Genomic DNA, 25,592 nt, shown 5'->3' on the forward strand with positions numbered 1-25,592 from the left:
TCGAAGGATGCTGTTAACGGAACATAATCTAAGTCTGAAGACTGCATTTATTGCTGTTTAAACGGGACTCGCAGTTAAGGAGGCTTCTCAGCTCAGAACAAGCATGAGGATCCATAAACTGGCTGCCGCCCAGCACCAGGCGTGTCATCGCTGTGCAAAAATGGACCATTCACAGACTGACTATTGGAGCAAGGGTAACCAATGTAAAAATTGTGGAAAAGCTGGCCACACAGCAAGAGCTTGCTGGAATGAAATAACTTCTCCAGAGAAGAACACTCAAAGGAAGGCACAGAATTCATTCAAAAAACAAAGCAAATTCAACTAAGAAATTCAAAATATTTGAAAAGAATAACCACTACAATGAATTCTAATGAAGAACTAATGAAGAACTAAAATTCAGTCTAGGGTGAGCACAGTAAGATGTCTGACACCACCAGATTAAAGTCCCAACAGGTTTGTTTCGAATCACTAGTTTTCGGAGCACTGTCCTCGTCAGGTGAAATTTTCACCTGAGGAAGGAGCAGTGCTCAAAGCTGTGATTCGAAATAAACCTGTTGGACTTTAATCTGGTGTTGTCAGGTCTTTTACTGTGCTCACTCCAGTCCAACGCCGGCATCTCCACATCAAGTCTAGGGTGAGTCGCACTTTTTGGATACTGCCAAAGTTGAATGGGCAACCTATTAAAATGGGGCTGCCTTCTCCCTAATTCCTGAGACCACCTATGGACAGCAATGTAACCAACCACCTGCCTTTAAAACCAACAGATGTGATCTTGAGGACCGATACTGTAGCGATAGTACCACTGAGAGGGTACAGTCGTGTCAAGGTTGAACAAAATGGACAAACTGCAGAGTTATGACATCATGTGGTGTGAGGAAGTTTTGCAGCTCTCTTTGTCCGCTCTAGGCCGGAAAGGATTGAACTGAATTGGAGCACGGTGAACAGCTTCGTTGATTCAAACTCAGATACAGATCATAATGGAAAAATACAGCAATGTTTTTGATGATGCACTAGGGTCCATGAAGGTTGGACAAGTGCCCTTGAAGATTAAGGAAAATAACCAGCCGAAATGTCTCCAAGCTAGAGTTGTGCCCTATGCAATATGTCAGAAGGTTGAATCCAAAATTACTGCGACTTGGGGAAATAGGAGTCTTAGAACCCATCACTACTAGTAACAGAGTCAGGATGGTACAATTCGTATATGTGGCTATTTTAAAATAGCAATAGGTGTGGATCAATACCTGTGCCATTGATGAAGAATTGTTTGCAGGTCTAGTAAGAGGACAGAAGTTCAGTAAGATTCACCTATCTCAGGCCAACCTGCAAATCAATGTGCAGCTGAATCTCAACACCTGCTCACGATTGTCACTCACAAATGCCTATTCCATTAAGAGATTGTCTTTTGGGATAACATCAGCACCAACTTTATCTCAACGCTCAAAGGGCCAGATCCTTCGTGGTTTACAGGGGTACATTACTTAGAAAATGGCGTGGTAGCACAGTGTTATTGTTGCTATAGCGCCAGGGACCCGGGATCGATTCCCGACTTGGAACACTGTGTGGCATCTACACGTTCTCCTCGTGTCTGCATGGGTTTCCTCCTGGTGCTCAGGTTTCCTCCCACAAGTCCTGAAAGAAGTGCTTGTTAGGTGAATTGGACATTCTGAATTCTCCCTCTGTACCCGAACAGGTGCCGGAGTGTGGCGACTGGGGGATTTTCACAGTGACTTCATTTACAGTGTTAATGTAAGCCTACTTGTGACACTAATAAGATTATTATTATATTGATCGCTGGCAAATGAGCAGAACACTTAAAACACTTGGAAGCTACTTAAATGTCTTTGAATACATGGGTGTCAGGAATGTGATTTCTTCCAGGCGTCTATACAATATCTTGCGCATGTCATTGACAGTAAAGATACGCATAAGCATCTAAAAAGTTATGAGGAGGCTCCAAACCCAACAAATGTCACTCAATAAATGTAATTCCTAGGATTAATCAACTACTATGGAAAATTCATCCAGAATCTGGCAACTCTATCGAAACCTTCACACGTGCTCAAAACAGGCATGGAAACAGACACCAGATGCGTAAAAGAATATAAATCTGCAAAAAAAGCACTTAAAAAGTCAGAAGTGATACATTTCAATCCTAAATTGCAATCGTGTGTGATGCTTCACCATGCGGAGTTGGATCGGTGGTCTCACATATATTGCTTCAGGGGAAGAAAGACCAATAGCTTTTGCATCTTGTACGTTGACGAGTGCAGACTCTAACTAAGCTCAGTTGGGGAAGGAGGCACTAAGCATATATTTGGTGTATGGAAATGTCACCAATAAGGTAGTCATTTCACATTGCTGACGGACCACAGGTCCTTCATGGCTATTTTTAGGCAGCACAAAGGTATCACTTTGTGGCTGCAAGTAGACTCCAATGATGGTCTTTCATACTATCCGCACACTCCTACAAGATAAAATCCGTCAGTCTGAAAATCATGCCAATGTGAATGCATCATCATGCTTACCAGCTGCTCAGATACTACCTAGTCATGATAATAGTTTTACTGTTTTTAGATTGAGAATGTCCCAGTGTCTGCAGCTCAAGTCCAAAGACATACAAGAAATAGTCCGGTGAGGGGGAAGATGCTGGAAATGGTGTTAAAGGGGAGGATAGCAGGAAAACATGCCGAATTAAAATCATGCATTTCCAGGAGACTTAATTAGCACCACAGGGCGATGTATGTTGTAGGGAACGAAAGTGATTATTCCACCAAATTTATGACAAAGGGGTGAAAAACATTAGTGGGTGTCGTATACAGATCTCCAACTGCAGTGGTGATGTTGGGAATGGCATTAAACCAGAAATTAGAGGCATGAGCGATGAAGGAACAGCTGTAATTCTGAGTGATTTAATCTGCACATAGATTGGGCAAATTAAATTGGTAACAATATCGTAGAGGAGGAATTCCTGGAGTCCTGGGATGTATACAAGATGGTTTTCTGGATCAATACATTGAGGAATTAGGGAGTGAGCCATCCTGGACTGGGTACTGTGTAATGAGAATAGAATCATGGCAATATAGTTATTCGAGACCCCTTTGGGATGAGCGACCATAATATGATAGAATTTTTCATCAAGTTGGAGAGTTGATTCTGAGACTAGGGTCCTGAATGTTAATAAAGGAAACTACGATGGTATGTAGTGCAAGCTGGCTATGATAGATTGGGAACGTGATTTAAAGGGATGACAGTGGATAGGCAACGGCAAACATTCAAGGCGCGTCTGTTTGTTCCAGTCTGGCACAAAAGTAAAATGGGAAAGGTGGCCATCCATGTCTTACAAGGGAAATTAGAGAGAGTATTTGATCCAAGGAAGAAGCATACAGATTGGCCAAGAAAACAACAGGTCTGAGGATTGGGGCTGTTTAGAATTCAGCAAAGCAGGACCCAAGGAAACATAAAAAACTGACTAAAGGTTTCTATAAATATGTGTAGATAAAAAGATTGGTGAAGACTAACCCTACCCTTTCAGTCAGAAACGGGAATATACAATAGGGGACAAATAAATGACTGAGCAACTGAACACATACTTTGGTTCTGTCTTCACAAATGTTGACACAAATCATATACCAGAAATGTTGGGGAATGCAGTGTTATGGGAGACGTGTTTTCCGAACCTCAAAATGTATCATGCAGTTCAACCAACCCCCACATTTAATGGATTGTTGTTTTGAAGCACACGGCTTGTTCCCCAGGTGTAGTATTCAATTATGGACACGTGGTTTTGAAAACATAATGTTTATTCCATGAACTCAAATTAATCTTTTAAATAAACATTGGATCTCTTAACACCCCTTATTTCAAAGATAGCCCCAAAAATAATACACTACACAATCATGCAAACTGTTCCTTTACACATCCAAAAGACTTGACAAATCCTGATTTATATTCAATACTGAGACCTTTTTACAATTCCATTTCACCAAAGGATTAAGAGATTGTCCTTCATGGCAGAGATCACCAGCAGTGCAGCTCACAGCCACACCCGAGCTTTCTTCAAACTGAAACTAAAACTCCCAAAGAGCAAAAGTGAGCTCAGCTTCTCTTTCCCCCCCCCCCCCCCCATGTGACATCACTTCAGTAATATCAGCTACATTTCTTAAAGGTACATTTCTTAAATGTCCAATTCTTCAAGGCACTCTCACATGACAGCAGGGAAAATGCACAGATAACCAGCAAGAAATAGACGTCCAACTGAGTGTCTATTTTACTGACGTCTGCACTTGTACATAGATGTAAATTACTTTGTTAATGTACTAGTATTAGTTGTGTTTGACCTTGCAAGTAATGGGGAGGGATGTTATATATGTAGGTCTTACAGTTGTGTGAAATGTCTCTTTAAGAATGGAGTCGTGTGACATCATTAGTTACTTTGCGGGCTTTTAGGGAGTCTAGTATCAACCCTTGTACAATGAAGACCTATTCAATAAACTCTGTAATCTTGCATGAAACCCACGTGGATCTGCATTCCAATTTCTTTTGTACTGTTCGTCAAAAGATACAACAGCTTTCTACAGCTAAATTTGAATTGCTTATGAACTAGATATTTTGTTACATTTCAAGAAGGATGTCAAGACCTTGGAAAGGGTGTAGGAGGGATTTGTTAAAATGATATTCAGGGTAAACTACACTGCAGAAAAGGTTAATGAGAGATTTAATATCCTGGAGGGTTTTGATAGCCTAAGTAAGGAGAAACTGTTTCCAATGACAGAGGACATAGAATTAAGGTGCTTGGCAAAAGACCTCGTAGTGACGTGAGGCAACCTTTTTTATGTTATAGAGCTGCTGTGGTCTGGAAGATACTGACTGGAAGTGCGTTGGAATAAGATTCAATATTAACACTCAAAAGCAAATTGGATGGATAATCAAAGCAAACAAATTCAAATACCAAGGAGAAAGGAGGGAGTACTTGGGACAGCTTTTTTTTTTGGTTTAAAATGATGTACCCCAATTTTTTTTTCCCAATTAAGGGACAATTTAGCATGGCCAATTCACCTACCCTACATACCTACCCTACATACCTTTTTGGGTTGTGGGGGTGAGACCCACACAGACACAGGGATAATGTGTAAACTCCACACAGGCAGTGACCCGGGGCCGGGATCAAACCCGGGTCCTCGGTGCCATGAGGCAGCAGTGCGAACCACTGCGCCACAAGATGCCCCTATTGGACATTTCTATAATAGAGCTGTGGGTATGATGGACTAAACAATAGGATATTGCCTACAGCATGGTTCAGAGTTAGGATATAGTTGGCGGATGATTCATTCTTACATTTTAATCCAATTTCTTTGCAAAGGTGATAGGTTTTTGACGAACTGACCAGGTATGTTGAATGAAAGACAGAAAATGCATTTAGAAGAGAAACCAAAGAATTGGAGCCCCAGAGGGCCGCCTGGCCCTTTCTCATCCTGGCCTTTCTTATGTTCTAATGTGTGCTTTTATGATATCTTTTGCCAGCAACTGTCTGGCCTGTGGTATCATAATCGTACTCACCACCCTGACATCTTTGCAGCACAAAACCAATCGCCTCTACGAAGTTTGCCACTCTGGTGTGCTCAGCATGTGAGAAGCCCTTTGGCAGCACAACAACTCTGAATAAGCACATGAAGTCCGACCATTCAGGTAATATCTTTCTTTCTGGTTTTGCACCTTTCTTCATCCCTTGTCGGGGAGATAATTGATGGTAGTCATGGCTGCGTCTTACTTTAGTATCAAATCAAAGTATGATGTTGTAGTTTGAACATTGATTTTTTTTCTCAAATGTGGATGTTAAATTCAGTCACATGTGGTTCTCTTTTGGCTGTAGTATGTTCGATTTATTTTGCCAATTTAAACTCTCCCCTGCTTTTCACCCCTGTTAGTTGCTGAACCCTCTTACAGTTTTTCTCTATAAAGTGAAGGGAATGCAGTAAACCTTTTCGGGGCAATAAATGTCAGTCCATAAACAGTTCAATGAGAGGCATGTTGTGAGAGTTGGAAAACAAATTCCCTTACATTGTAAATATTGCACATGGACTTACTGCATAAATGTCGGTGTAATTGTTCAAAATACAAGTAATTTGAATCCTGGCCCAAGTCTGGCTCTGCAGTTAATGTATCTCACTGTAACTTGTCCAATATGTCCTGTCAGTATTGGAAAAGAGTGTAAATTCAACCCAGATCAGTTGTTAGCATGAGCACAATTCTCTGCACATTGTGCTCGTTACTCCTGCGCTCAACAATCCATGATTTTCCTAACACTAAAGTCAATAGGAATTCTCAAGCTGGTGGATGGCAGAAGTGGGAAACTAGCCAGATAAAATTCAACTACGTTCATTATAGAATGCAGCAATGGCAATAAGGTAAACTACAAAAGTGAATAATATTGAATTCGAACACCATCGCCTTTCTCTCTGTTGAAATATTGCACTTCATTCTCTTAGATATCAAGATGTTCGAGTGTGAACAGTGTAAAGACACCTTTGCCACACAAGCAATGTTGCCATACACATGAAGTCCAAACATTCAGGTATGTAAAGTGGTACGGTGGTAGAATTAACCCATTAGACCCCCCCCCCCCCCCTCTCTCCATAAAGGACAAGTGCTTTGATGCTGGACAAGTGCTTTGATTGCTGGACAAGTGCTTTGATGCTGGATTCTCGGAGGGAATGTACCTGTGCTGTTAGCCATGCAAAGTTGCAATGCAGTAAGAAGTGATATTTCAACATGACAGTTTTATGTTTCACGTGAAATTAAGTTGTTGCCTTGTTAAGAGTGTGATCACTGAATGATGTATGCATATTAGTGCAGTTTTTTTGATTACTGTAGAACTACAGCTTGCATTTTGAGATTTTTAGTCCAGGTTGCAATTTCCAATTCGTGCATGTGGGGTTCCAGTGGAGGTCCTCACAGATAGAATAGTAATACATTTCTCAGTCAGTTTGATGCATACATTGTACCCCTTGCTTAATACAATCGCTTAAGCAAGTAAATCTAGGATGTTGGTGGTGACTTAAGTACTCCTATTTTTCACTTGTGCATGATAGGTGTCAAAACCTCTCAACATAGACAATAGGAGCAGGAGTAGGCCATTCAGCCCTTTTACCCTGCTCGCCATTAATTATGACCAAGCTGATCATCCAACTCAGTAACTATGAATAATCTGTTCCCATTTTCCCCCTATATCCTTTGATCCCTTTAGCCCAGAGAGCGATATCTAACTCCTTCTTAAAACATACAATGTTTTGGCCTCCACTGCTTTCTGTGGTAACAAATTCCCCAGGCTTGCCCCACCCTGGGTGAAGAAACTTCTCCTCATCTCAGTCCTAATTGATCTATCCTGTATCCTCAGACTGTGACCCCTAGTTCTGAACTCTCCCACCATCGGGAACATGCTTCCTACATCTACCCTGACTAGTCCTGTTAGAATTTTATAGGTTTCTATAAGATCCTCCCCCTCATTCTTTTAAACTCCAACAAATATAATCCAACCGATTTAATCTCTCTTAAAATCATGATAAACCCCCTATCAAGACTGCATGCTGAACAATAAGAATGCCTGGTGTGATGAGACCAAACACACTTTCAAGGAGCACGGCCTGTTGAATCACTTCAGATCAGCTTGACTTTACCAGATTGGCAGTAGTAAGCTGGATGAGGAAACAAGATAGTTTCTTTAAAGCAGCACATTCTGAAACCACGCAGATATCAGGTTTATACTAGGCTTCGTATTGTGTAATGTGCCAGGATTAATTAATGACCTTGCAGTAAAGGCACTCCTAGATATCAGCAACCGCAATGTGATTGAATTTAACATCCAGTTTTACGATGAGAAGAATGGGCCTAAGACTAGCATTTTAAACTTAATAAGGACAACTGTCAGGGCATGAAAGCTGAGCTAGCTGAAGTGAATGGGATGATAAGCTAGCGGATAAATCAATATAGAAGAAGTGGCAGACATTTTAAGGGGATATTTCAGAATACTGTTTTTAAAATTAGGGATTGCCCTTACGGGTCAAGAGATGAAGAGGAATCTTTTCTCTGAGAGTTATGCGACTTTGGAACCTCTTGCCTCAGAAGGCAGTGGAAGCAGGGGAATCACTGAAGATTTTTAAGCCGAGGGAATCAAAGATTATGGGGATAGCTGGAAAGTGGAGCTCACACAAACATATCAACTACGACTTTATTGAATGATGGAGCAGGCTCGAGGGACTGAATGGTCTACTTCATCCAGAAAGACAGAACAGCCAGGGGACCAAATTCGCACCTCAGTATGCCAATATCTTCCTGCACAAGTTCGAACAAGACCTCTGAACCGCATAGGACCTTCAACTGAAATATACACCAGATAGATCGATGACATTTTTTTCCTTTGACCCATGCCGAAGAATCACTGAAACAACGACACAGTGGCTTCAATAAGTTCCATCCCACCATCAGACTCACCATGGACAACTCACCAGAATAAGTTACATTCTTGGACACTCGCACCTCAAAAGGACATTCACCTCAGCACTTTGCTTTACCGCAAGCCCATGGATAGCCTCACGATGCTCCACTTTTCTAGTTTCCATCCTAAACACATTAAAGAAGCCACGCCCTAAGGGCAAGCCCTCCGTATACACAGGATCTGTTCAGACGAGGAGGAATGTCACAGATGCTGAAAGATGTCCTCATAAGAAGGGGATATGGCGCTCGACTCATTGATCGACAATTCCAACGCACCACAGCAAAAAACTGCACTGACCTCCTCAGAAGACAAATATGGGGCACAACCGACAGAGTACCCTTCCAGTCGGGGAATAATTCAGCAGTCAAGGGCATTCAGCATCTGATATTCGGGTAAGCGTTCTCCAAGGCATCCTCAGGACGCACGACAATGCAGAATCGCCGAGCAGAAACTGATAGCCAAGTTCCGCACGCATGGGTACAGCCTCAACCGGAATCTTGGATTCATGTCTCACTACGTTTAACCCCCCCACTATCTGGCCTGGGCTTGCAAAATCCTACCAACTGTCCTGGCTTGGGAAATTCACACCTTTAACCTTGATTATCCCTCTCTCCAGTTGCACTGACTGAACCTGTAAAGACTTAATTCTCTCCAAAAACTCTAATTCAAAGTGTCACCTTGCGCCATTGGCTTTGTCTATATTTGCTGTGTTTGTGTAACCTACCTCTTCACTCACCTGACTAAGGAGCTACGCTCCAAAAGCTCATTATTCCAAATAAACCTATTGGACTTTAACTTGGTGTTGTAAGACTTCTTACTGTGACCACCCTAGTCCAATGCCAGCATCTCCACAGTATGCATTAAGTTATGGTAACGGTATGTTAGCCTTTATTACAAGAGATTGCAGCACAAGAGTAACAAAGTCTTACTGCTAGGGCAGCACGGTGGCCAAGTGGTTAGCACAACCGCCTCACGGCGCTCAGGTCCCAGGTTCGATCCCGGCTCTGGGTCACTGTCTGTGTGGAGTTTGCCCATTCTCCCCGTGTCTGCGTGGGTTTCGCCCCCACAACCCAAAAATGTGCAGAGTAGGTGGATTGGCCACGCTAAATTGCCCCTTAATTGGAAAAAATAATTGGGTAATCTAAATTTATAAAAAAAAATAAAAATAAAAAAAAGTCTTACTGCTGTCTTGGAGGGCATGGGTGAGGCTTCATCTGGAGTATTTCAGACAGCCTGGTTTTCTTTCTGAAGAGTATACTAACCTCATGAAATTAAATGAAGGTTCACTGGATTGATTCTTGGGATGAGGGTATTGTCCTATGAGATGATTTGAGTAGATGAGGCATATATTCCATATGTATGCATGATTATGCATGGACCCACAAGTCTTAATCTACTACATTGTGAAGTCAAACTCAAGATGAATCTGAAGTAAATCCGAGCTTGGCTGGCAGACTTGGATCTGAAAAGATCTCGACTCATTCTAATCGTGATTCAAAGGTCTTGCAGAAAATCATTGAAGTTCCACATGGCTCAGATTCATTACTGATGCAAAGTTCTTGCTTTGGCATTCAAGGTGTTCACTTGATGTCTCCTGGTTGTAGTACATTTTCACAGACTAACAGCTATACTCCAAGCTCCATGTAAATGATTCACGCTTTGGGACTCCCTCTTAGAGCAGTCCATAGCTGTCCAGCAGCTGTTTCCTTTCATGATGGCAAAATAGTTAGCACTGCTGCCTCGCAGCAGCACGGAACCGGGTTCAATTCCCCCCTTGGGTGACTGTCTGTGTGGAGTTTGCGTTCTCCCCCGACTGCGTGGGTTTCCTATGGGTGCTCCGGTTTTCTTCAAACATTCCAAGATGTGCAGTTTCGGTGGGGTTATGGGGATAGGGCAGGAGAGTGGGCCTAGGTTGGATGCTCTTTCGAAGCGTTGATGTGGACCCGATGGGCTGAATGGCCTCCTTCTGCACCGTTGGGATTCTATGGTATAATTGAAGAGACCCAGCTGTAGTCAGTGCAGGTTCTGCCACTCTGAGACCCTGCAGTACTATTTGGATGCTCCAACTCTAGACATCTGCTCCCACTCCCAGCACTGTTTCTGGTTGAATACTGGGTGGTGCTATCACTAAAAGAAAAATGCCTTGTCCCGTGTTTGCCTTATTTTTGTTTCTGTTGGAAAATCTATACTTGTTCCTCAAGTCATTGAATTAAGGGTGAGATTCAGAAGAGGTCTTCGAAGTGAGCTGGTGAGGAACAACTCGACAATACATGTGCACAATGGGGCAGTATTGAAGTGCACATCACAGAGATGAACAACCTACCAAACATTAAGGAAAAGCCAGGACTAAGTAATTGAACATTTCTCTTAATTGGCAATTTTCTCCCTGGTTGCCTTTAAGCCAAGAATATGTCATATTCCAGCAACCTTCTTTGATATTAGCTAACAGAGTCAAATTTAACTCTAAATTATCCAAGAAGCCTAAAATGCTGGTACACTAATCAATGCAGTGTCTGTTCTTGGGGAGCAGGGATGTGGTTGAATATTCTACAATTCTTGATTGGGTGTGTGACTCCATCGAACCTTAATCTATGAAAATAAAACAATTATAAAAACAAAAATACTGAAAATATTCAGGTCAGGCTGCAGGACAGGTGGAATATAAGACGTCGAAGATGATACTCTAAACTGAATGAAGCAGCACTGAGACCTCAGTTAGCGTGCTCTGTACATTTCTGAGAGGGTACCATGAAAATTGATGAAGATATTGCCAAACTGGAGAGTGTTCATTCTTTTTTTATATAAATTCAGAGTGCCCAATTCATTTTTTCCAATTAAGGGCAATTTAGCGAGGCCAGTCCACCTACTCTGCACATTTTTGGGTTGTGGGGGTGAAACCCATGCAAACACGGGGAGAATGTGGAAACTCCACACAGCCAGCGACCCGGAGCTGGGATCAAACCTGGGACCTTGGCGCTCTGAGACAGCAGGGCTAACCCACTGCGCCAACATGCTGCCCTTGAGAATGTTAATTCTAGGAAAGATTAGATAATCTGGGTTTGTTTCCTTTGGGGCAAAGGAGGCTGAGGGAACATTTAGTTGAGGCATTTAGTTGAGGCAGCACGGTAGCATTGTGGATAGCACAATGGCTTCACAGCTCCAGGATCCCAGGTTCGATTCTGGCTTGGGTCACTGTCTGCGGAGTCTGCACATCCTCCCCGTGTGTGCGTGGGTTTCCTCCGGGTGCTCCGGTTTCCTCCCACAGTCCAAAGATGTGCAGGTTAGGTGGATTGGCCATGATAAATTGCCCGTAATGTCCAAAATTGCCCTTAGCGTTGAGTTGGGTTATTTGGATAGGGGGAGGTGTTGACCTTGGGTAGGGTGCTCTTTCCAAGAGCCGGTGCAGACTCGATGGGCCGAATGGCCTCCTGCACTGTAAATTCTATGATAAAATTGAAGGACAGAGACAGAGGGAATGAGAAGGACTATTTCCCTTAGCAGAGAAATCAATGTCCAGAGGCCTATGCAACTTGGAAATGCATTTGAAGTGCTGTAAAGCACCAAGCTACTGACCACAAGTTGGAACATTGAGTTAGATTGGAGAGCTCTTTTTCTCAGCCAGTACAGATATAATGGGCCTAATGGCGGCCTGTTAGAACATAAGAGCTAGGAGTAGGCCATATGGCCCCTCGGGCCTGCTCCGCCATTCATAAGATCATGGCTGATCTTTTGTGGACTCCGCTCCACTTTCCGGCCCAAACACCATAACTCTTAATCCCTTTATTCTTCAAAAACTATCTATCCTGCTCTTAAAAACATTTAATGAAGGAGCCTCAACTGCTTCATTGGGCAAGGAATTCCATAGATTCACAAAGCTGTGGGTGAAGAAGTTCCTCAGAAGCTTAGTCCTAAATCTACTTCCCTTATTTTGAGGGTATGCCCTCTAGTTCTGCTTTCACCTGCCAGTGGAAACAACCTACCCGCATCTATCCTATCTATTCCCTTCATTATTTTATGTTTCTATAAGATCCCCCCTCATCCTTCTAAATTCCAACGAGTACCATATATTCCTGTCATTCTGTGACCTGAAACGTTAACTCTCTTCCTCTCCACAGATGCTGCCAGACCTGCTGAGTATTTCCAACATTTTCTGTTTCCAGCGTTCACAGTATTTTAATTTTGTATTAGTATTGATACTGTTGGAGTACAAGCTTCAATAAAATATATTGTGTAACTTTGTCATTAGAATCTCGCATGCAGGTGAACTAATTGTATCATAAGTTCACTAACTCTATTTCAGAGAAGACTGTTACCCTTCACCATGTCACTAATTATCGCGACACCCTGGGCTATTATGTGGTCAAGTCCAGCACCCTACCTAGACCCAGTCTCCTGCCCTATCCCCAACCCCACCTACAACCCCAAAGACAAAAGAGGGAATTTATGCATGGAATCTGAGGAAATGAGTGAGATTCTTCATGACTATTTTGCATCGGTATTCACCAAGGAGAGTGACATGATGGATGTTGAGGCTCGGGATGGATGTTTAAATATTCTAGGTCAAGTCGGCATAAGGAAGGGGGAAGTTTTGGGTATTCTAAAAGGCATTAAGGTGGACAAGTCCCCAGGATCGGATGGGATCTATCCCAGGTTACTGAGGGAAGCGAGGGACGAAATAGCTGGGGCCTTAACAGATATCTTTGCAGCATCCTTGAGCACGGGTGAGGTCCCGGAGGTCTGGAGAATTGCTAATGTTGTCCCTTTGTTTAAGGAGGGTAGCAGGGATAATCCAAGGAATTACAGACCTGTGAGCTTGACGTCAGTGGTTGGCACACTGTTGGAGAAGATACTGAGGGATAGGATCTATTCACATTTGTAAGAAAATAGACTTATCAGTGATAAGCAGCATGGTTTTGTACAGGGAAGGTCATGTCTTGCAAACCTAATATAATTATTTGAGGAAGTGACAAAGTTAATTGATGAGGGAAGGGCTGAAGATGTCCTATACATGGACTTCAGTAAAGCATTTGATAAAGTTTCCCATGGCAGGTTGATGGAAAAAGTGAAGTCGTATGGGGTTCAGGTTGTACTAGCTAGATGGATAAAGAACTGGCTGGGCAACAGGAGACAGAGTAGTGGTGGAAGGGAGTGTCTCAAAATGGAGAACGGTGACTAGTGGTGTTCCACAGGGATCCGTGCTCGGACCATTGTTGTTTGTGATATATATAAATGATCTGGACGAAGGTATAAGTGGTCTGATGAGCACGTTTGCAGATGATACTAAGATTGGTGGAGTTGCAGATAGCGAGGAGGACTGTCAGAGAATACAGCAAAATATAGATAGATTGGAGAGTTGGGCAGAGAAATGAAGATGGAGTTCAATCCAGGCAAATGCGAGGTGATGCATTTTGGAAGATCTAACTCGAGGTCCATTGTACCCTGAAGGTGGCAACGCAGGTTGAAAGAGTGGTCAAGAAGGCATACAGCATGCTTGCCTTCATCGGACGGGATATTGAGTACAAGAGTCGGCAGGTCATGTTACAGTTGTATAGGACTTTGGTTAGGCCACATTTGGAATACTGCGTGCAGTTCTGGTCGCCACATTACCAGAAGGATGTGGATACTTTAGATAGGGTGCAGAGGAGGTTCATCAGGATGTTGCCTGGTATGGAGGGTGCTAGCTATGAAGAAAGGTTGAGTAGATTAGGATTGTTTTCGTTGCAAAGATGGAATTTGAAGGGGGACCTGATTGAGGTCTACAAAATTATGAGAGGTATGGACAGGGTGGATAGCAACAAGCTTTTTCCAAAAGTGGGGGTGTCAATTACAAGGGGTCACGATTTCAAGGTGAGAGGGGGAAAGTTTAAGGGAGATGTGCGTGGAAAGTTTTTTACGCAGAGGGTGGTGGGTGCCTGGAACGCTTTGCCAGCGGAGGTGGTGGAGGCGGGCACGATAGCATAATTTAAGATGCATCTGGACAGATATATGAACGGGCGGGGAACAGAGGGAAGTAGATCCTTGGAAAATAGGCAACAGGTTTAGATAAAGGATCGGGATCGGCGCAGGCAGGGAGGGCCGAAGGGCCTGTTCCTGTGCTCTAATTTTCTTCTTCTTTGTTCTAACTTGCACATCTTTGGACACGAAAGGGCAATTTTACCATGACCAAGACTCGCAACACAATTGAAATTAACTATTAATTTTTAAATTACCCAAAGTCTACGGCTGCCCAATAACTACAGTCACCAGGTTTGTAAATTTAAACACTATCAACTTTTATTTGAGGTGGCAGGTGGCATGATGGTTAGCACTGCTGCCTCACAGTGCCAGGGACCTGGGTTCAATTATGACCTTGGGTGTCTGTTTGGAGTTTGCGCGTTCTCCCCATGTCTGTGCGGGTTTCTTTCAGGTGCTCCAGTTTCCTATCACAGTCCAAAGATGCGCAGGTTAGGTGGGGTTGGGGATAGGGCGGGGGACTGGGTCTAGGTCGGGTACTCTTTCAGATGGTCAGTGCAGACCCGTGCCGAATGGCTCCCTTCAGCACTGCAGGGATTCTATGGCTCTATTAATAACACTCACTATAATTAAATAGGCAGCAAATACAACTAATATCTGATTTGTATGTAAAAAAAACACACAACTCACATGACAGACAAACACAGAGGGGAAAGGGGGAGTAAAAAGATATGAAAAGTCAAAGGATAAAAATCTGTTTCAGATGGATGTCTTCCAGATGATTTTTCTTCAGCATATGGCTCCAGTTGGACGTCTCTGCTTTCAGTCTGTAGTGGTTTTCACTGTAGATTTACCAGGGTCTTGAGACTTCTTTGCAGACTCAGAAACAGCAGACAAGAAATATTTGGGAGAGAGAGAGGAAGAGAGCAACACACAACCTTCCTCTGTGTCCAGGAGCTTTCTCCCTGGGTTCTCTGAAAACACCCCACCTGGCAGGATCCAATCACTGTCAGTTGTTGGTCAGATTACGGTTCTTGGCCAATCCATTAGCCACCAGCCAACCAATCAGACCAAATTCTTCCAAGCTCTCGGGTGCCATAAAGTCTGAGTTCTTCAAAATCTAAATCTGCATAGCACAGAGTACTATTTTGCAACTTTTGAGTTTGTCAATTCCCCTGCTTGACTTGGACGGTATATGTCCATTAAAGATCCATGGACCAAAAACGATAATGACAAACCTAAAGAAATAGGAAATAAAGGAATGAACAGGAAGGGCCCTTACATTTGTATAAATATGTTTCTTTGCGGCAAAGCATTTAACATATGGAATTAAATGTGTTTAATATCACTTGACTTATGCTTAGTGTTTCATCAGACTTGCCATAAGTGTGAACTTTTCTTATTAGGAATCCATCCATTTAAATGTTCGTACTGCTCGTCGACGTTCAGATTTCCTGGGGCTTTGCATCATCATTTGAGCACAGAACATTTAACTCCACAAACTAACATGTTTGTGTGTGGGGATTGTGCCCAGCCATTCAACTCACAGCAGGACTTGGACGAACATCAGAGAAGCAAGCATACTGGAATACTGTTTGCTAATGTTCAGGAAGCAGCCCAAATGGTAAATGTTCAGTCAGGTATTGGGACTGATAAAACTGTGCTGTTGGGTATTGAAGTATTAAATGCCTACGTGATTCTAAATTGCTTTGCTTTCCTCTATTATTCTCATGTGGACCACAGACTTGTTTTGGCTGCTGTCTTTTAACTTGCTCCGCCTGTCCTCCATAACATACCAACATTTTAACATCCTTCTACTTGTGGCACAGTTCCTTCAATATTTTAACATCTTTCTACATATTTCTAATACCTGTGTTTAATTGCCCTGTTAACCAAGTTGATTTATGTTGTCTGTTCATTAGCTGTGATTTGCCCAAATCAATTTTAAATGTCTTAACAGCACTTCATTAAATACTTCCTATCTTTTTGCTATACATCTCTCAACTACTGTGTCCTCATTAACTTAGTAATCATGCTCCGAGAAGATAGCACTGTTAAAGCCTAATGCATTCATACCAGTCTATTTCATGTATACTTTTGATATAATCTGTGCTGTATTCTGTGGATCCTGAACAATCCAATTCTTTCTGCATTAAATGCTTTAGCTGAGTCATTACTGAAAGTAAAATCCAGAAATGTCGCAGACTAAGATTAGCTGTTGGAAAAATGTGACTGATACAATAGCCCTGCGACATTTCTGGAAAAATGCATTCAAAGAACCATACTGCACAGGAGGAACCCATTCAATCCCTCACGTCTTTGAAAGAATTGTCTAACTTCTTAACTTGGTAAGTGTAGGTGTTGCTGGCAAGGCCAGGAATTGTTAATCCCACTTCCACCCCTTACCCCATAACCCAGTGATTTCTCCCCCCCCCCCTTTTCTATTGATATAACTTATTTCTCTTAAAGTTTCTCTTGGATCTGAATCCATCACGCTTTGAAGTAGTGCATTCCAGATCGCAACAACTCGTAGCATTCTGAACCTGTCGCGTAATTGCCCACCCTCCTGCCAGTAGGAAAGGTTTTGCTCTTTTTAATCACCGATAACTTTGGATGCCTCTGTTACAGTTGCCCTAATCTCTGTTCCGAGGAAAATAATTTCAGCTTCTCACATCTCTCCACAGAGTTCTATAATTGAGTAATCGGAGGAGGCCATTCAACCCATTGAGTTTGTACGCGTTCTCTCAAAAAGTAATCCAGTTAGTCCCATTCCCTGCTGTTGCTCATTATGCTCTCCTTAATTTGCTCTGTTTTAATTACCTTTGCTCAAGAGTCGCCAGGTATCTTTCTGATACCACCACAAGGTTCAAAACCAAATACTGATCAATGACTCAATACACCAGTTAGTAAGTTTGAAATCAATGCACATTTATTTACACACACAGTCAATTATTACTCATGCACAAACTCGACTCACTAAACTACAACTACTACTAAAAGCCTATACTTAGCTTCGGGTGTCCACTCAGTCAGAGGAACAATGGCCGTTGTCCGGCTCCGATACTGCTGGCTTCGAACTGGTATAGAATGGTAGCTAGGAGCGTCTATCTCGTAGCGTGCGTTGACCTTAGACTTACCTGGCTGGTGCTTGGCGGGCCTCTCGTCAATGAGAGCCAAATGCCAAGGTGAAGATGGAGAGTTCAAGAGTTCTTAAGAGAGCGTTCTGACCTTGGGGACCATGCTTTATACCCTAAAGGGTTTCGCGCCCATCTGGGCGGTCCCTGGACTTGGTCCCAATTAATTGGACCATGTCCCAATCGTTTGTATCGATTCTCTCCAATAACGGGGTTGTTGCTCGATCGCTCGATCGCTAGGTAAACGTTGACCTGCCTTTGTTTTAGTCTCCACTGGCGCCCTGGTATCGATTGTTTAAATGTTTCTCTTTTGTCCCCGGAGATAGCTCATTACTGTGTTAATGGCTTGTAGTTTCAGTTCTTTCTGGGCTCTGCAAGTTCCAATCCACAGGAAACCTTGTACCTGCTTGTTTTCCTAGTGCTGTTCATTTTTCCCTGTACTCTTTGCGAATGTCCATTTTGGAATCGGGATGTGGCCACCCCAGGTGGCTACACCGCTCTACCTGTGTTCCACTCAGCGGCAACAGGACTATGCTTAAGACTGTGAATGGTTTTAGAAGCAGCTGTTGCTCTTACCACCACCATAGCTACATAATGGGGAACATTATATCGAGGAAGCTAAGTATCTTCTTGTCCACCACACTGTGTTAAACATGGTGTGCTCAAATTTCCAGTCTTTTTAGTCAAACAAGCACGTTGTGCCCTGTTCCTCCTTTAAATCGAGGCACCTGACCAGGCTTCCAATGATGTTGTGGATGCCTTTTATTTTCTCATTCCTCGGCACACACGTGATGCAAGGCTTTCATCAATGGCAACTACCGTGGATCAGTGACAGTGAGCTGCGTGCACCACTGTGTACTGAAAACCAGACTAACGAGGCAGAAACACCAGGAAGAAGCACATACTCAGAATAATTGAATGAACTTATTCTCCTTAATTGCCAGAAGGTTTTATACAATACTTTATATTCAAAGGAGCAGTTATCATTTGTAAATTTAAACGATGTACAATGCCATTCTGTTATTGGTATTTAATGAAAGGACTATTATGCCAATTATTCAAAGCAAATTTCATTGGAGTCCCGTAGTGCTTAGAGTTGTAACGTTATACATGCCATCATGCTGGTTTTATTTCAAACTATTGAATAGGATTTATTATGGTAAATGCTAAAATGCTAAATCACAATGCAAGATGAGGACTGCGAGATGTTAATGGGCTTGATCTCCTATTAAATCATAAGCTTACCTCTATCATTGACTGTCACTGAGAAATGTGAACAATTTTCATTGAATTTGAGTATATATTTTTCTTTGTTCAGAGATTTGAGTAGAGTGAGAATTGGTTAATGCATGCTGTTTATTGACTTGTGGAGCCAATGGTAGTTCTCAGACTTGTTGCATTCCAATCCACAGTGTAACATGATATTAATAGCCACCTCATTCACAAGCAACAAAGCAATGAGTGCTGTGGAAGTTTAAAATCATAGAAGGAAACTATTTGGTCCATCAGATTTGTGCTGGCTCTTTGAAAGAGCAGCCATGTTTCGCCCTGCTTTTCTCTGTTGCCCTCTTAAGTTGCACGTCCTCCAGTAACTGTCCAACTATATTTTTTAAAGTTATTTGTGGAATCAGCTTCCACCACCTTTTCAGGTTGAACATTGCAAATTATTCTCAATTTGAGAGAAAATGTTTCTCCTCATCTCCCCTCCAGATTGTTTGCCAATTATTTTAAATCTATGACCTCTGGTTATTGATGTATTTGCCGGAGAGGATTGTTCATAACACTTGAGCTGAGGCCTAATCATTGTCTGATAAAGTTTCAGCATGATCTCTTTACTTTTGGATTGTATGCCTCTGTTTATAGACCCAGAAAACTCATGTTTCTTTTAAACCAATTTATCAACTTGCCCTGTCACCTTTAAAGATTTGTTTATCTGGACAACAAGGTCTCTGCTCATTTACACATTTCAAAGCAATGCCATTTATGACATACTACCTTAATAGAACATAGAACATTACAGCACAGTACAGGCCCTTCGGCCCTTGATGTTGCGCCGACCTGTGAAACCACTCCAAAGCCATCTACACTATTCCCTTAGCGTCCATATGTCTATCCAATGACCATTTAAATTCCCTTAATGTTGGCGAGTCCACTACTGTTGCAGGCAGGGCATTCCACACCCTTACTACTCTCTGAGTAAAGACCCTACCTCTGACATCTATCTTATATCTATCTCCCCTCAATTTAAAGCTATGTCCCCATCCGAGGAAAAAGGCTCTCACTGTCCACCCTATATAATCCCCTGATCATCTTGTATGCCTCAATTAAGTCACCTCTCAACCTTCTCTCTAACGAAAACAGCCTCAAGTCCCTCAGCCTTTCCTCATAATATCTCCCCTCCATACTAGGCAACATCCTGGTAATACTCCTCTGCACCCTTTCCAATACTTCCACATCCTTCCTCCTTCCTATAATGCGGTGACCAGAACTGCACACAATACTCCAAATGCGGCTGCACCAAAGTTTTGTACAGCTGCAACATGACCTCATGGCTCCGAATCTCAATCCCTCTACCAATAAAAGCTAACACAACGTACGTCTTCTTAACAACCCTATCAACCTGGGTGGCAACTTTCAGGGATCTATGTACAAGGACACCGAGATATCTCTGCTCATCCACACTTCCAAGAATCTTACCATTAGCCCAGTACTCTGTAATCCTCTTACTCCTTCCAAAATGAATCACCTCACACTTTTCTGCATTAAACTCCATTTGCCACCTCTCAGCCCAGCTCTGCAGCTTATCTATGTTCCTCTGTAACCTGCAACATCCTTCCGCACTGTCCACAACTCCACGACTTTAGTGTCATCTGCAAATATGCTCACCCATCCTTCTACGCCCTCCGCCAGGTCATTTATAAAAATGACAAACAGCAGTGCCCCCAAAACAGATCCTTGTGGTACACCACTAGTAACTGAACTCCAGGCTGAACGTTTCCCATCAACCACCACCCTTTGTCGTCTTCCAGCTCGCCAATTTCTGATCCAAACTGCTAAATCACCCTGAATCCCATGCCTCTGTATTTTCTGCAATAGCCTACCGTAGGGAACCTTATCGAATGCTTTACTGAAATCCATATACACCACATCAACTGCTTTACCCTCATCCACCTGTTTGGTCACCTTCTCAAAGAACTCAATAAGGTTTGTGAGGCACGACCTACCCTTCACAAAACCGTGTTGACTATCCCTAATCAAATTATTCCTTTCTAGGTGATTATAAATCCTATCTTTTATAAACCTTTCCAAGACTTTGCCCACAATAGAAGTAAGGCTCACAGGTCTATAGTTACCGGGGTTGTCTCTACTCCCCTTCTTGAACAAGGGGACAACATTTGCTATCCTCCAGTCTTCTGGCACTATTCCTGTAGACAGTGACGACATAAAGATCAAAGGCTCAGCAATCTCCTCCCTAGCTTCCTAGAGAATCCGAGGATAAATTCCATCCGGCCCAGGGGCCTTATCTATTTTCACACTTTCCAGAATTGCTAACACCTACTTATGAACCTCAAGCCCTTTTAGTCTAGTAGCCTGTATCTCAGTATTCTCCTCGACAACATTGTCTTTTTCCTGTGTGAATACTGATGAAAAATATTCATTTAGCACCTCCTTGGACTCCACGCACACCTTCCCACTACTGCCCTTGACTGGCCCTACTCATACGCTAGTCATTCTTTTATTCCTGACATACCTATAGAAAGCTTTAGGGTTATCCTTGATCCTACCTGCCAAAGACTGCTCATGTCCTCTCCTGGCTCTTCTTTGCTCTCTCTTTAGGTCCTTCCTAGCTAACTTGTAACTCTAACTGAACCTTCACGTCTCACCTTTACATAAGCTTCCTTCTTCCTCTTGACAAGTAATTCAACTACTTTAGTAAACCACGGTTCCCTTGCTAGACCACTTCCTCCCTGCCTGACATGTACATACTTATCAAGGGCACGCAGTAGCTGTATCTTGAACAAACTCCACATTTCAATTGTGCCCATCCACTGCAGTTTCCTTCCCCATCCTATGCATCCTAATTCTTGCCTCATCGCATCATAATTGCCTTTCCCCCAACTATAACTCTTGCCCTGTGGTATATACCTATCCCTTTCCATCACTGAAGTAAACGTAACTGAATTGTGGTCACTATCACCAAAGTGCTCACCTACCTCCAAATCTAACACTTGTCCTGGTTCATTACACAGTACCAAAACCAATGTGGCCTCGCCTCTTATTGGCCTATCTAAATACTGTGTCAGGAAACCCTCCTATACATTGGACAAAAATGGACCCATCTAAAGTACTCGAACTATAGAACTTTTAGAATACTCATGGACAAGGACAAGAGTGGTCCGAAAGGAAGAGTGCTAAATTGCGGAAAGGCAGAGTATAACAAAATTCGGCAGGAGCTATGGAATGTGGATTGGGAGCAGCTGTTTAAGGGTAAATCCACATTTGAAATGTGGTAGTCTTTTAAGGAAAGGTTGATTAGAGTGCAGGACAGACATGTTCCTGTGAAAATGAGAGATAGAAATGGCAAGATTAGGGAACCATGGATGACGGGTGAAATTGTGAGACTAGCTAAGATGAAAAAGGAAGCATATGTAAGATCGAGGCGACTCAAAACAGATGAAGCTTTGGAGGAATATCGGGAAAGTAGGACGAATCTCAAACGCACAATAAAAAGGGCTAAAAGGGGTCATTAAATATCTTTAGCTAACAGGGTTAAGGAAAATCCCAAAGCCTTTTATTCGTATGTAAGGAGCAAGAGGGTAACTAGGGAAAGGATTGGCCCACTCAAAGACAAGAGAGGGAATTTATGCGTGGACTCAGAGGAAATGGGTGAGATTCTTAATGAGTACTTTGCATCGGTATTCACAAAGGAGAGGGACAAGACGGATGTTGAGGCTAGGGATGGATGTTTAAATACTCTAGGTCAAGTTGTCATACGGAAAGGGGAAGTTTTGGGTATTCTAAAAGACATTAAGGTGGACAAGTCCCCAGGACCGATGGGATCTATCCCAGGTTACTGAGGGAAGCGAGGGTCGAAATAGCTGGGGCCTTAACAGATATCTTTGCAGCATCCTTGAGTACGGGTGAGGTCCCGGAGGACTGGAGAATTGCTAATATTGTCCCTTTGTTTAAGAAGGGTAGCAGGGAAAATCCATGGAATTACAGACCTGTGAGCTTGACGTCAGTGGTAGGCAAACTGTTGGAGAAGATACTGAGGGATAGGATCTATTCACATCTGGAAGAAAATAGACTTATCAGTGATAGGCAGCATGGTTTTGTGCAAGGAAGGTCATGTCTTACAAACCTAATAGAATTCTTTGAGGAAGTGACAAAGTTAATTGATGAGGGAAGGGCTGAAGATGTCATATACATGGACTTTAGTAAGGCGTTTGATAAGGTTTCCCATGGCAGGTTGATGGAAAAAGTGAAGTCGTATGGGGTTCAGGGTGTACTAGCTAGATGGATAAAGAACTGGCTGGGCAACAGGAGACAGAGAGTAGTGGTGGAAGGGAGTGTCTCAAAATGGAGAAGGGTGACTAGTGGTGTTCCACAGGGATCCGTGCTCGGACCACTGTTGTTTGTGATCTACATAAATGACCTGGAGGAAGGTATAGGTGGTCTGATTAGCAAGTTTGCAGATGATACTAAGATTGGTGGAGTTGCAGATGGCGAGGAGGACTGTCAGAGAATACAACAAAATATAGATAGATTGGAGAGTTGGGCAGAGAAATGGCAGATGGAGTTCAATCCAGGCAAATGCGAGGTGATGCATTTTGGAAGATCAAATTCAAGAGCGGACTATATGGTCAATGGAAGGGTCCTGGGGAAAATTGATGTACAGAGAGATCTGGGAGTTCAGGTCCATTGTACCCTGAAGGTGGCAACGCAGGTTGATAGAGTGGTCAAGAAGGCATACAGCATGCTTGCCTTCATCGGACGGGGTATTGAGTACAAGAGTAGGCAGGTCATGTTACAGTTGTATAGGACTTTGGTTAGGCCACATTTGGAATACTGCGTGCAGTTCTGGTCGCCACATTACCAGAAGGATGTGGATGCTTTGGAGAGGGTGCAGAGGAGGTTCACCAGGATGTTGCCTGGTATGAAGGGTGCTAGCTATGAAGAAAGGTTGAGTAGATTAGGATTGTTTTCGTTGGAAAGACGGAGGTTGAGGGGGGACCTGATTGAGGTCAACAAAATTGAGAGGTATGGACAAGGTGGATAGCAATAAGCTTTTTCCAAGAGTGGGGGTGTCAGTTACAAGGGGTCACGATTTCAAGGTGAGTGGGGGAAAGTTTAAGGGAGATGTGCGTGGAAAGTTTTTTACGCAGAGGGTGGTGGGTGCCTGGAATGCTTTACCAGCGGAGGTGGTAGAGGCGGGCACGATAGCATAATTTAAGAGGCATCTAGACAGGTATATGAACGGGCGGCAACAGAGGGAAGTAGACCTTGGAAAATTGGAGACGGGTTTAGATAAAGGATCTGGATCGGCGCAGGCTGGGAGGGCCGAAGGGCCTGTTCCTGTGCTGTAATTTTCTTTGTTCTTTGTATAGCGTTTCCAGTCAATATTTGGAAAGTTAAAGTCCCCCATAACAGCTAATCTGTTACTTTCGCTCCTAACCAGAATCATCTTTGCAATCCTTTCCTCTACATCTCTGGAACTTTTCGGAGGCCGATAAAAAACTCCCAAAAGGGTGACCTCACCTTTCCTGTTTCTAACCTCAGTCCATACTAGATCAGTAGATGAGTCCTCATCAAACGTCCTTTCTGCCACTGTAATACTGTCCTTGACTAACAATGCCACCCCTCCCCTTCTCTTACCACCTTCCCTGAGCTTACGGAAATATCTAAACCCTGGAACCTGCAACAACCATTCCTGTCCCTGCTCTATCCATGTCTCCGAAGTGGCCACAATATCGAAGTCCCAGGTACCAACCCATGCTGCAAATGAAGTAGACGCACTTCCTTCCTGCCTGCCGGTACACTCCTGCAACCTTGAAACCTTACTCATGACCTCACTGCTCTCAACCTCCTGTATGCTGGAGCTACAGTTCAGGTTCCCAACCCCCTGCTGAATTAGTTTAAACCCTCCTGAAGAGTATTAGCAAATGTCCCCCCCAGGATATTGGTACCCCTCTGGTCCAGGTGTAGACCATCCCGTTGGTAGAGATCCCACCAACCCCAGAATGAGCCCCAATTATCCAGGTATCTGAAACCCTCCCTCCTGCACCATCTCTGTAGCCACGTGTTCAACTGCTCTCTCTCCCTAGTCCTCGTCTCGCTAGCACGTGGCACGGGTAACAACCCAGAGATAATAACTCTGTTTGTTCTAGTTCTAAGTTTCCACCCTAGCTCCCTGAATTCCTGCCTTACATCCCTATCCCTTTTCCTACCTATGTCATTGGTGCCAATGTGGACCACGACTTGGGGCTGCTCCCCCTCCCCTTAAGGATCCCGAAAATACAACCTGAGACATCACGGACCCTGGTACCTGGGACGTAACACACCAACCGCGAGTCTCTCTCGTTCCCACAGAATCTCCTATCTATCCCCCTAACTATGGAGTCTCCATTGAATAATGCTCTACTCTCCCCCTTCCCTTCTGAGCAACAGGGACAGAGTCTGTGACAGAGGCCTGTACCCCATGGCTTACACCTGGTAAGTCCCCCCCCCCCCCCCCACCAGTATCCAAATCGGTATACTTGTTACTAAGGGGAACAACCACAGGGGATCCCTGTACTGACTGCTTCCTTCTAGCCCAGGGGTGGGCAAACTACGGCCCGCGGGCCGCATGCGGCCCGCCAAAGGAATTCCTGCGGCCCACCAAGTCATTAAAAAAAAAAAAAAAAATTTTTTGAAAAGATTTTTTTTTTTTTTTTTTTTTTTTAAAGGTTAATGGGTGGGGGGGCTGTTGGGTTACTTACTGGTATAGGGTGGATACGTTGACTTGAGTAGGGTGA

The 25,592-nt window shown here is 43.3% G+C and overlaps 1 protein-coding gene across 1 annotated transcript in view; it reads left to right on the top strand.

Moving 5' to 3' along the window:
* The window catches only part of zbtb40 (zinc finger and BTB domain containing 40), a 105,082-nt gene that overhangs the window by 74,747 nt on the left and 4,743 nt on the right, over positions 1–25,592 (top strand). The window contains 5 exon segments of the mRNA XM_038773574.1: positions 5,521–5,586; positions 5,589–5,685; positions 6,486–6,542; positions 6,545–6,571; positions 15,850–16,067. Of these exon segments, the coding sequence (XP_038629502.1) occupies positions 5,521–5,586; positions 5,589–5,685; positions 6,486–6,542; positions 6,545–6,571; positions 15,850–16,067 (465 nt within the window).

This window comes from Scyliorhinus canicula, chromosome 16 (genome assembly GCF_902713615.1).
Source record: "Scyliorhinus canicula chromosome 16, sScyCan1.1, whole genome shotgun sequence".
Classification (NCBI taxonomy): domain Eukaryota; kingdom Metazoa; phylum Chordata; class Chondrichthyes; order Carcharhiniformes; family Scyliorhinidae; genus Scyliorhinus; species Scyliorhinus canicula.